At 41.9% G+C, this 13,295-nt stretch overlaps 1 protein-coding gene across 3 annotated transcripts in view; it reads left to right on the forward strand.

Annotated features, from left to right (window-relative positions):
• The window catches only part of LOC109269323 (voltage-dependent calcium channel beta subunit-associated regulatory protein-like), a 28,319-nt gene that overhangs the window by 5,326 nt on the left and 9,698 nt on the right, over positions 1–13,295 (forward strand). For all 3 annotated transcript variants that reach the window (XR_002081023.2, XR_008419883.1, XM_053896097.1), the window contains exon 2: positions 5,196–5,346. Coding sequence is in view for 1 of the 3 variants with exons in the window: in XM_053896097.1 (XP_053752072.1) it covers positions 5,196–5,237 (42 nt within the window). In the remaining 2 variants the exon portion in view is untranslated. The remainder of the gene's footprint in view (positions 1–5,195; positions 5,347–13,295) is intronic.

Genomic DNA, 13,295 nt, shown 5'->3' on the forward strand with positions numbered 1-13,295 from the left:
TGATCTGCCATGGGCCCTAAGCATCTCTGCACATTCTTTGTGGGTAGGCCAAGAAGGCAAGGCCCAGGCCATTTCTCAGTGTGTGTCTGCAGCCAGCAAGAGGGATGGCTAACCTCTTCCCCTGGACAAACCAGGCTTGCTTCTGCTTCAGTGCAGCCCCCAGGCTCAATGCTCCTCTCCTGTAAGGCAACCCACTGCAGGTACAGGACGCTGCTGCATCACCTGGGGGGATTTAGTGGGCATGGGGAAGCGAACAAACATCATACAGACACTGCCTGCTGCTTTTGCCATCAGTAACAATGTCCTTTGTCTGACTCTGGAGTCTCTTCTCCCTAGCACCCATGAAACAGTAGCAGGCTCTCTTGTTAGCTTGGAAGCAGGGTTACATCCTCAACCCTACACAGTTCCCAACAGGCACCACCCAATTTTAACATTCTGACTCAGATATTAGCTTTCCTTATAATCTATAGTACAAGTTGGGTCAAGGCCTGAACTAAAAAAGGAAAATAAATACAAAGCATAAAATGAAATGAAACTGTGTTAGATATGCTTGATTGACATTCAATGTGCAGCCCCTACATTTGTTTCTTCTTGAATGACCGTCTAGAAAGCTTTAAAAAAAAAAAAAAAAAAAAAAACACATCCCCCAGACTCCCTTGCTGATCAGGTGATTCTGGATGAGAACTGAAGCACTCCTGTGGGTTTGGGAAGGTGGGATGAGTCACAGGCCAGCTTTTTGGCTGTCTTATGCCTGCAAGCAGGTCAGGGAGACATGTTGTTTTTCTGCTTCAGTATTCATTTGTCCAAACTCCAGCTTCTGGGTGTTGAAAGGCAGTCGTAGCACTGGGTCTCCTGAAGCAAATACACCAGGGAAGATCTTTGATTTCTAACCCCACTGCTTCCTCCCCCAGATTGTGACAGATAAACCAGTTTCCCTAGCAGGAAAGATCTACAGTGTTCCAAGAGTCATTCCTGGTCATCCAATCTAGAGATCATTTGTCTGGCCCTTCCAGAGATTTTCTAAGCATGTATCTTTCTGTAGTGAGTCTCTTTCTGCCAAAAGCCCAGAGTGATTTCTCTGTCCTACACTAAGCTAAGATTAATACAGCAGATAGGTGGTTTTTTAAATTATGGCTCACTCATCCACAATTGGAGGCCCCTCTGCCTAGCTCTCAACTCGCCTTTCTAAAGCAGAGGTCTCTTTAGGACCTATGTTAGGGATGACCTTGAACAATCGGTAAACTTCTCAAAGTCGAGATCCAGAGAGCAATGCCAAGAGAAAGCTAGAATTCCTCTCTCCTTCCTCCTTTCTCGTTTCCATTCCCTATCTGAGGACATTTTTTTTTTCCCTAAACGATTGGAAAGATCCATATTCCAGCGGTGACCTGAAGGAGGTGATCATATCCCAGAGCACAGAAGAATAATTAACACAAGATAATATAAAACAACACCCTCACTGCAATGACACACTGTTGAAGCTCCCCTTCAAAGCAGGTAGAATGGCAGCACGTTCTCTCAGTTCTTTACACTTATCTAAAAGACCTGCAGGGGCGCCTGGGTGGCTCAGTTGGTTGAGTGTCCAACTTTGGCTCAGGTCACGATCTCACAGTTCGTGGGTTCGTGGCCCGTGTTGGGCTCTGTGCTGACAGCTCGAAGCCTGGAGCCTGCTTCGGATTCTGTGTCTCCCTCTCTCTCTCTGCCCCTCCCCTGCTCGTGCTCTGTCTCTCAAAAATAAATAAATGTTAAAAAAATTTTTTTATAAAAGACTTGGAGATCTGCTGTATGACATGGTATCTATAGTCAGCAATAATATATTGTACGCTTAAAATTTTGTTGAGGGTTGGTCTCATTGTAAGGTGTTCTTACCAATAAAATAAAGTTATAAAAAATAGTAAGTGAGGGGTGCCTGGGTGGCTCAAGTCAGATAAGTGGCCGACTCTCAGTTTCCACTCAGGTCATGACCTCACGGTTTGTGGGATCGAGCCCTGCATCAGGCTCTGCACTGCCAACATGGAGCCTGCTTGGGATTCCCTCTCTCCCCCTCTCTCTCTGCCACTCCCCTGCTCTTGCTCTCTCTGTCTCTCTCAAAACAAATAAATGAACTTTAAAATAATGATAATAAATGAAAGACCTGAAGCACTGACGGTTATAAACAATCTGTGGTGTATGTAAGTCCTGCTGTTAGCAAAAGGGAGGCTAGCTTCTGGACAGCGGCATCCTCCCCCGTTTCCCCACCCCCTTCCGAAGGTCTGTTGTCATCTGTGGCAAATTAACACTATTTCATCTTTGTGGTGAGCACATGGGTGTCACTTATACATATGTCATCACAACATGACGCCCCAATTCTAGAAGGCACCATTGTTTTATGCACCACTCAGAAGGAAAAAATGCTTCCAATTAGACTATGATACATGCCTCAATGATGAAAGAGAGAAAAAGAGGGCTCTGTTGCCAAACTGCCTCAGTTTCATTCTGGCTCTGCCCTTTATGCCGGTATGGCCTTGGATAATTTACTAAACCTCTCTGCCTCAGTTTTCAGGCTGGGGTTAATCACAGAATCTATCTCACGGGGTTGTTGTAAGCAGTAAATGACAGAACATCGGCAAAATGCTTCCTTCCAAGAAGTTCTTGGAACCTAACAAACGTCAGGCATTGTTACAGATCTGTATTGCTGTCTCCCGCATTCATCTTAACCGCCTTTTTTCCTCTCTGGTTGTCAGAGGGCAGGGAATCCGAATCTTTTCTTTCATGCAGGCCGCACACTTCTCTAGGATTCGTTCCTATCTGGGAATTATGATCAGACTGATAAAACATCATATACCCTTTAGGATCCGGTATTTGGTTGTTTATGTTTGTTCTGCTTCATTTTTCATCTTTCAACTGTGGGTACCCTTTCCTCATCGGTACCACCACCCCTACTCACAAATTTAGGAAAAGCTCAACAATAATGATCCCTCTTATTTACCATATTAGGGCTGATTACCTATTTTATGTACATTATTTCATCTTCACTCCTCAGTTTAGATTATCAATTCCATTTTAGAAGAGAGAGCTGAGGCTCAAAATGATCATCAACTTACCCTAAATCTTTAGGCATAGAAAGTGTGGAGATCCAAAGCCAGATTAGCCACGTTCCAAGACCTATGCTTCTGGCTACCTAGCTGTGTTTGCTTGGAAATGTGCTTTACATACATTTTAGGAAGTCATCATTGATTAAGATGAGGCATGTCTCAGGGCGACTGGGTGGCTCAATCGATTAAGCGTTGGATTTTGGCTCAGGTCATGAACTCACGGTTGTGGAACTGAGCCCATTTTGGGCTCTGCACTGACAGAGCGGAGCCTGCTTGGGATTCTCTCTCTCTCTCTCTCTCTCATTCTCTCTCTCTCTCTCTCTCTCTCTCTGCCTCTCCCTCCCTCTCAAAATAAATAAGTAACATTTAAAAAGGGCGGGGGGGGGTGCCTGGGTGGCTCAGTCAGTTAAGTGTCTGACTTCAGCTCAGGTCGTGATCTCGCAGTTCGTGAGTTCAAACCCCACATTGGGCTCTGTACTGACAGTGTGGAGCCTGCTTGGGATTCTCTCTCTGCCTCTGCCTCTGCCCCTCCCTCACTCATGCTCTCTCTCAAAATAAATAAAAATAAATTTAAATTAAAAAAAAAAAAGGATGAAGCATGCTATTGCTTTTGAGTAAAACTACAAAACAAACACCCATCAAGGCCTGATCTCTATAATGAGTAGGCCTCATGGTTTTACAGGGCTGCCCAACTGTCCAGTCACTAGCTGTGGTTTCATTCCCAACTCATGACTCCTCCCAACCTTCCCCACATTCCTTCTGTGGAAGGCGGGGAGCATGAGCATCACCGACAAGATACCAGAAAGCCCATCCCTCGGAAGACTGCTCCCCACCCCCACCTCCAGTGCATTCCATAGTAAAGCTAAGAAATACCTGGCCAGCCGCTTGTGGTGAGTCAACTGGCCTCCTCTCACAGCCAGTCTTGCAAAAGAGAGGCGAAATCGAACCTAGCTTCCTGAGATCCTGAGTCACAAACGCCCATGGTACACTTCTTTAACTAAAAACACAGAAATGGAAGGGGCTGTGTGGGGATGATCAGGAGCTCAGAGCTCAAACCTCCTTTCCTTACTGGAAAGACACTCTGAAAGAGCTTTCCACAGAGTTCACTCAAGTCCCCTTCTCTCTTCTCTGCCTTTTTTTGTTGTTGTCAATGATATTTTTGATAATTATCTGATTGCGAATAAACTCCAAAAGTCCAGGTTGAAGTGCTATATTATTTTTTTATTGGCTTTGGCATGTGTGCACAGGGGCTTGTTTTTGGCCGACTTCTAGGCTCCATTCCCTTTGGCTGTGATACTCTGACAACTGCTCCGTTTGTCTTATTGTAACTAATGAAGACAAAATGACCCAATACGAGTATAACGTACCACTCAGGCCATCAGGGAAGTGATTTTAAAGGCTTTAGTAATCCATTTGGGGGATCACAAAACCTGCCATCAAGGAATGGGATTTAAATGACAAATGAATTGTCTATCTTTCCCTTTGAAGAAATTAGAGCTATTCGAGGCTAAGTTTAGTTTGCCTAAACTGAGGAATGACCTGACAAATGCCCATGTATATGATAAGGGAGCGTGGGATAAGCTGAGGCCAAAATGCAGGCTAAACAGCAACCCCCCCACCCCAAGTGGGACATGTATGATATTCCTTGGACACTCAGGCTGTCCCAAAACAGGAAAGGACAAAAAAAAAAAAAAGTTAAACTGATAAGAGTCTCCACCAGTTTACCAGAAAAAGGCAATCCTGTCATAGCCTAAAGTCCAGGAACTTCCTACTGTCTTAATGGTAATGCCTTGCTGGCGGGGGGGGGGGGGGGGGGGGGGGGGGGGGGCAGGTAACAACCTTAGCTTGACAACGGCTAGGCCTCCAGTAAGTGGTTTAGCATGTGAAAGTGTCTTTGGAAACTCCCTCTAGACTTTATCTCCCACCCCCCAACACTAGCAGTGTGGCTCTTCCGGCCCTTGTCCCCATGCTTTAGTAAAATCACCTTTTTGCACCAAAGACATTTTCAAGAATTCTTTCTCGGTCACCGGCTCTGGATCCCATGAACCGTCCATCGCCCTAAAACTCATCATATACGGTGGAAATATAACATCTAAACGTGGCAATCTTTTCCCCTTCTTTCAGTTGGCTTTCTTTGTGAAATTTCACACCAGAGGAAAAATGTGATTTTTCAAGCAGAAAAGAACTATTGTGAGAGTTAGCTCATTTTGGACCCAGGATGAATTTTAAGCCCCAGAGAAGAAACTGAAATATGCTTTAAGGAGAAATAATACAGGTAAGCGAAAATATACATTTTCTCTCCATATTATGGTCATCCTTCTTCAGTCTTCCCTAAAGAAAAATATCTTTGGGAAGAAAAATCTGAAACCCTGAAGACAATTTTTACTAGTCTTAGAAAATGTCTTTTCATTAATATATTTTACACACATAACAAGAAAGCAAAACTGAGAATAAGCAAAGTAATCCAAACTATCAAAAACCTAACAAAATTGGCTCCCTTATATGCCACCAAGACAGGAGCTTATCTGTCTCCTGCAATTTGAAGACAAAGATCTGATTTCCTCTAAGTGCAAGGCCCAGGAGGGAAACACTGCATGCATGATGAAGGGTCTGCGTTGAACCCTGAAGAATAAGCAGAATTTGCACATGTGTGCGTGCACTGGCCTCTGAGACAGAGCAGCCCTTGAAGAGGGAGATTAAAAAAGGAACACTTTTGGAGCGCCTGGGTGGCTCAGTTGGTTAAGTGCTGGACTTTACCTCAGGTCATGATCTCACAGTTCATGGGTACGAGCCCTGTGTCAGGCTCTGTGCCAACAGCTCTGATCCTGGAGCACGCTTCAGATTCTGTGTCTCCCTCTCTCTCTGCCCCTCCCCCACTCGCACTCGCTCATGCTCTCTCTCTCAAAAATAAACAAATATTAAAAAAGAAAGAAAGAAAGAACACTTTTGGGCACCGGTGGTATTGTTGTGGAATCCAGAACACATGAGGGGGATAAACAGGAAGTAAGAAAAGAAAGCTGGTCACCGCCAACTAAGAAGGATAGCCTCTATTCCATAGACCACAGAAAGTCATTGAAGGTTTTCTAAGCAAAGCAGTGACAGGATTAAGCAGAACTTTATGAAGATGAATTTCTTAGGAAGTGGTGGGTGGGACTGGAGTGGGAAAGAGACTGTAGGTAGAAAGACCACTCCCAAAGCAACTGGGATAGTACAGGCAAAACCATGACCTTGGGTTCCAATAAGTAAGGACCAGGAATTAGACCGCTGTTGTTTTATGACATGGGATCCGTGACACCAGATTGGAGGGATCTTGGGAATTGTGTAGCCAAAAATTTACAAACCTATGGCCAAACCAGGCTGATGATAAAGCCTACATATATATGTGTGTGTATGTGGGCTTTACACACACATATATATTACACACACACACACACACACACACACACACACACACACACACATACACACACATATATATTTCAGTTTTCAGAGTTCGATGCCAAAACTATTCTAAACTTGACATGTTTCAGATGAAAGATCCAGATTTCTGCATTCTGGATATTTGCCATTTGCCATATTGGGTTCCAGGCCCTCAGTTACCTGCCTGGCCTGTATGAGCCTCTTAGTTTGAGATCTCTTGATTTAGGCCAATTCCTGTCCTGCCACCCCTACCCCAATCTCGAAGATGAAGGAACTTCTTTCAAGGAAAGTTTCAAGGAACTTTCCAAGGAAAGTGATTTTCCTAAAGCTTCACCTGCAGAGGGTGGCAAAGTCAATGAGGAATGACATGGGACAGTGACGGTTTTACTTTGTACAGCAGCTTGAAATATATGGTCTTGTTCCTCACAGCTCTAAAAGGTAGACATCATTACACCCAAAACTAATGCAACATTATGTGTCAACTATACTTCAATTTAAAAAAAAACAAAAACAAAAACAAAAATAGAAGCAGGTAGACATCACTATCCCCATTTCATAGAGGAAGCAAAGGGTTGAGAGAGAGACTAGGTAATTTGGCCAGAGCCACATGGCTGATCAGCAGTGGAGACAATGTAAATCCAGATCCATCCTAGACCTTTTGTTACACAATTAGTGTGAGATCCTGGAGGCAGACAAACCTACTTAAAATTTGGCCAGGCCATTGACTGGCTGTGAGACAGCGGGGATGTTACTCAACCTGAGTTCAGCTTTTTGGTCTCTAAACTGACATGAACATGTATCCAACAGCAGCTAACACACAATAGGAATTACAGTTCCTATATATTGATCCTATATGTATATTACAGTTCCTATACATTGCTTACTTGGGCGGGATATTGTGCTATGTTCCATACTCCATGATAAAATGAATGCTGTTATCCACGTTTCGATGGGAAAAAAACTGAGTTTTGGCGCAGGTCATGATTTCACGATTTTGTGGGTCCAATCCCCGCCATTGGGCTCTGTGCTGAGAGCACAAAGCCTGCTTGGGATTCTCTGTCTTCCTCTCTCTCCACCCTCCCTTGCTCATGCTCTCTCTCTCAAAATAAATAAATAAACATTAAAAAAAAGAAGAAGAGGAGGAGGAGGAAGTTTGGACACAGACAAGAGCAAAGGGAAGACCAAGTGAGGACACAGGGAACAGGAACATATGGATGGCCACCTATAAACCAAGGAGAGAGGCCTCAGAAGAAAATAATCCTACTGACAACCTTGATCTCCAACTTCTAGCCTTAGAACTATGAGAAAATAAATCCCTCTTGTTTAAGCCACATAGTCTGTGCCACTTTGTTATGGCAGCCCTAGAAAATTAATACAAAAATTGTTTTTTTAAGATAAATATTTTAAAATTATAATAGCTAGTAACTTATTTTAAAATTCATTATTTTTAAAAGTTTATTTATTTATTTTGGAGAGAGAGCGAGTGCGGGGTGGGGGGGAGCACATGCATTAGTGCACATGAGCAGGGAAGGGGCAGGGAAAGAAGGAGAGAGAGAATCCTAAGCAGGCTCCATACTATTAGCACAGAGCCCAACCCAGGGCTCAAACTCATGAATTGTGAGATCATGACCTGAGCCAAAATCAAGACTCAGATACTTAACCAACTGAGCCCCCAAGGCATCCCTAAAGTTCAATCTTAAATAAGTTTCAGGATTAAAAAAAAAAAAGTTTCAGGATTTTAACTATTTCTGACAATAAGGAAAAGTAGTTAAAACCTTTCATGATTCACTTCTCAGAATAAATTAAAAGGAAATTACTTGTGGGGCACCTGGGTGGCTCAGTTGGTTGAGCGTCTGACTTTGGCTCAGGTCGTAATCTCACAATTTGTGAGTTCAAGCCCTACCTCGGCTTACTACTGTCAGCACAGAGCCTACTTCGGATCTTCTGTCCCCCTCGCTCCCTGCCCCTCCCCCGTTCTCTCTCTCTCTCTCTCTCTCAAAAATAAAAATTAAAAAAATTTAAAAAAAAGGAAATTACTTGAGGAAAAACCCATGGTGCCTGTCAATCAGAGGATGTAGTCTCATAAAGCGTGTTTTAATGCATCAGAAATGTTACAATGATTGACCGGAAAAAAATACGGTGATGTAGGACATATTAAAAAATAAAAGCAATTTACATCAAAGTAATGTAATCCATAAGTAAACAATTTAAAAGAAGAAGGAAAGTCAAATAGATGTGCCAAATTGGAAAAGAAATGAAATATAGTATACCTGTGTCTAAAATAGAGATGCTAAAAAAGAAAAAGAAAAGAAAAGAAAAGAAAAGAAAAGAAAAGAAAAGAAAAGAAAAGAAAAAGAAAGAAATGCTTATCACAAATCTTAGAACCTCCCTAGGATCCAAAAGTATATAAGCATCTGGAATGATCTGGAAAAAATCTGGAAAAAAGTGACAAACCCCTAACAATCAAGTGGTAACGTTATCAATGTATCCAGTTTCTCCCCACTTCAGGCTTCTCAAACTGGGGCTATGCGTCCCCAGAAGCACTGGGCAGCCTGCTAGTAATAAAGCAAAATGATAAACATGTGCATCTTTCTAGAAATTCATCTTTATTAAATTTTGGAAATAATATGATAAACAGAGATACATTATAGGATAGAAAGAAGAACTCATATGTTATTTAAATAAACAACCCTTTTAATAAATGCAATGCTTGCTTAAGGTTACTTAGGGCTACTGGCATCCCAGACTCCCAGGGGTATGTAGCCCCCTCCCTTCGGCCAGGCCACATTTATTAAAAAGTTTAAGAAATGCCTTTATCTGATGCCAGTTTTATCCTCAGGAGAGGCGCCTTTGATTTAGAGGGCTCCAGAAAAAAAATATCTCAATCAATCAGTTTGAAATTCTCTTAATTTTGTCTACACAACTCTGTTTCAAATAAAACATGCTAGAGGAATTATGCTATTAGGCATTCACACTTGAGAATAGATTACATCATATATTTTCTCAATACCTGAAACTAATTATATTTAGAACTTGGAGGTAGAGGGAAAGACATCTAATAGTCAGGGTTTACCTGGGGAAAAAAGTTGCCAACGCTATTGGTTAGTTTGATGGGACTGTTTACCAAAATTTGGCAAAGTATGGGGAAGCCATTAGGGATATGAAGTACCCTGAGGGTGGTAACAATGGGATGCCACACTATTCCCACAGCAGGCCTGAAGAAGCAGGGCACAGACAGCTTTCAAAAGTTGGGCATATGGAGGCTCCTCAAAAAATTAGAGACAAAGTTACCATATGATCCAGTAATTCCCTCCTGGATATTTACCCCCCAAAAATGAAAACACTAATTCAATATATGTTTATTATTATTCAATAATATGTTTATTGCAGCATTATTTACAACAGCCAAGATATAGAAGCACCCCAAATATCCATCAATAGATGAATGGATAAAAAAGATGAGGTGTATATGTATATATATTATGAAACATTACTCAGTCACAAAAATGAATGAGATTGTGCCATTTGCAACAACATGGATGGATCTTGAGGGTATAAGGCTAAGTGAAATAAGTAAGTCAGAGAAAGACAAATGCCATAGTAGTTCGCTCATATGTGGAATTTAAGAAACAAAAAGGAAAAAAGAGAGGAAAAAAAACAACAAAACTCTTAAACACAGAGAACAAGCTGGAGGTTACCAGAGGGGATGAGTGGCTGGGGGGAAGTGACTGAGGGGAAATAGGTAAAGGGATTAAGATACACTTATCATGATGAGCACTGAATAATGTAATAATGTATAGAATTATTGAATCATTATATTTCATATGAAATATATGAAACCTGAAACTAAGTAACACTGTACCAGCAACTAATATACACTGTACGTCAATTATACTTCAATTACATATAAATATATAATATATAAATAATATATATATTTATATATATTTAGTTATATATATTTAGTAATATTTATATATATTATATATTATAAATATATATTATATATATTATATATATTTAGTAATATTTATATATATACATATATATTTAGTTAGTTAGAGAGAGAATGTTACAAAGCATGCCACAAGATGGGAGCTGTTGCCTTCAGTGCATGGACAAAGTCAGTCTACAGTGACCCTGCAGAGAAAAAACTGGGAAATAAACCCAGTCTTGGGTCCTCCCTCCTCTGCCAGCCTCTGACCTCCGGCTGATTGGAAGCCATCGGAAGCCGAGAGCCAGGGAGCCTGCTGAAGCTATCTATACTACAAGTCAGCCTCCAAGGCACAGAGTGCAGGAAAGTGAAGAGTTGATCTGGAAGGAGAAACGGGTGTCCAGCATGCAAGGACTGAATGGGAGGACTAAATGGGCAGGGAAGTGCTGGCAGGGGAGTGGAAGGGCTAAAGACGGAAAGGACTGAAAAAGCTTAAACAATGAAAGACCTTGGATTCTGTTTCCAAAAACTTAAAGCTTTGGGACACCTTGGTGGCTCAGTCGGTTAAGCATCTGGCTCTTGATTTTGGCTCAGGTCGTGATCTCACAGTTTCAGGAGTTCGAGCCTTGCATCGGGCTCCGGGCTAACAGCGCAGAGCCTACTTGGGATTCTCCCCCTCTCTCAGCTCCTCCCCACTTGCATTCTCTCTCTCTCTCTCTCTCTCTCTCTCTCTCTCTCTCTCTCTCTCTCTCAAAAACAAACAAACAAACAAATGTAAAGCTTTAATGTTAAAAGGGGATTTAGAAAATATGGATGGTAGGTAGGTTTCTGTTTAAAGTACAGAAGAACCTTACAGATACTAGAGGTGAATGTGCCACATGACAAGGCATAGTCACATGTGGTGAACAATCAGTCTCCCGGCCGGCCGCAGTGACCGCTCCAAGCATAGGCATGGGACCAGTAGGACAACTGGAATCCTTCCCTGGACTTGTATAAACTGAGGCTGAGGACCATCTCTCCTTTTGTATCACCACAATGGAATGTTGAAAGTCTGGCACTGCCTGAAGCCATGTCCCATGCCACATGGAAAATTCCAACCTGCAGCGGTAGAGAATGAGGCCATGCACAGTGCAGAGCGAGGGAGAGAGAGAGAGAAAAAGTCCCGACAGTATAAACTGAGTTATCTGTGAGGTTAGTGCATTCATTCTGTCCTGTCCTTTTATGTAAGGCAATAAATTCCCTCCTTTAACAGACTGATTTGAACTGCGTTTCTGTTACTTATGATCAAAAGAATCCTGACTCATATATTCCCTATATTATTGGTTGCATTGTGTCTCCCCCTGCCCCACCCCCCAAAAACTATACATTGAAGTCCTAGCACCCAGCATCTCAGAATATGACCTTATGTGGATATAGGATCTTTACAGAGGTAATCAAATTAAAATGAAGTCATTAAAATGGGCCGCAATCCAGTACAATTGATTTCCTATAAAAAGGTGAAATTTGGAGACAGATGTATACAGACAAAACACCACGTGAAAAATCGTGTCAGGCTGCCACAAGCCAAGAACCAACCAAAAGGAGAAAGGCTTAAAAAGAGACTTGCCTTACAGCCCTCAGAAGGAACCAACACTGCCAACACCATAACCCAGACTCCTAGACAATATATTTCTGTTATTTAAGCCACTCAGTTTGAGGTACTTTGTTTTTGTTTTATTATTTCAAAAGAGAGAAAGAGCAAGTGGAGGAGGGCAGAGGGAGAGAGAACCCTGGAGCTCAGCACGGGGCTCAAAGCCACAAACCCATGATATCATGACCTGAACCAAAACCAAAAGTCCAGTGCTTAACTGACTGAGCCACCCAGGTTCCCCAAGGTACTTCGTCAACAGCAGCCCTAGCAAAACTAATACACTCCATAACTAGGATGTGGTTAGAAAGACTTTGTACATAGAACTGAACAAGATGATTTCCAAATTCTTCCAGCTCAGAGATGTGATCACTTCAGATATGGATAATTAGCCCACAAGACCCAAAAGTTGAGTCTCTTCCATTGTAAGTGGCATATATATAGCTCTTAATTCAGAGACTGCCTCATAGCCCTCCCCAAGATCCTACACCTAACACTGTCAGTCAGCCATGCAGCATTTACAGAAGATTTGTTACTTATATTCATTAAGTACAAACACCAATAAGAAAACAAAAATAATAGAAGGGGGGGGGGGGGACGGTCCTTGTGAATTATATGGAGAAAATATAGTATACATGCATAAAGCAACTTATATAAGGCAAACTTATGGAAGAGTACAAACCAATATCCATGATTCATCATTTCTAGTGAAGCATCATTAGAGACTCCCTCTGCCCTCATCCACTATTGAGACAGAATCTATAGAAATCCCACTTCTAAGCATTTTAAGTAGAATAAAAATGAACACTCCCCTGTAAGAGGGCAAAATCTTTGTTTAAATTGTTCTACAATGGGGACCTACACAGCTCCCCAAATATGAAATCTAATTAGAAAATTGGAAAAATTAGGGGTGCCTGGGTGGCTCATTTGGTTAAGCATCCGACTTCAGATCAGGTCATGATATCACAGTTTGTGAGTTCAAGCCCCGCATCAGGCTCCAGGCAGACAATGTGGAGCCTGCTGGAGATTCTCTCTCTCCCTGCCCCCCTCTCTGCCCCTCCCTGCTCATGCTCTCTCTCTGTCTCTCAAAATAAATTGAAAACAAAAACAAAAACAAAAAACAAAACAAAAAAAAAACCTGGAAAAATTCAACCAATACCAAATTTTTTATTATCTTCAAATTGCTGACTTGGAAGACTCCATACTTATTGCAACAATGCATTTATTGGTCATTTGGAATTTG

Source organism: Panthera pardus, unplaced genomic scaffold (assembly GCF_024362965.1).
Source record: "Panthera pardus isolate Hobbes unplaced genomic scaffold, ASM2436296v1 HiC_scaffold_7, whole genome shotgun sequence".
NCBI lineage: Eukaryota > Metazoa > Chordata > Mammalia > Carnivora > Felidae > Panthera > Panthera pardus.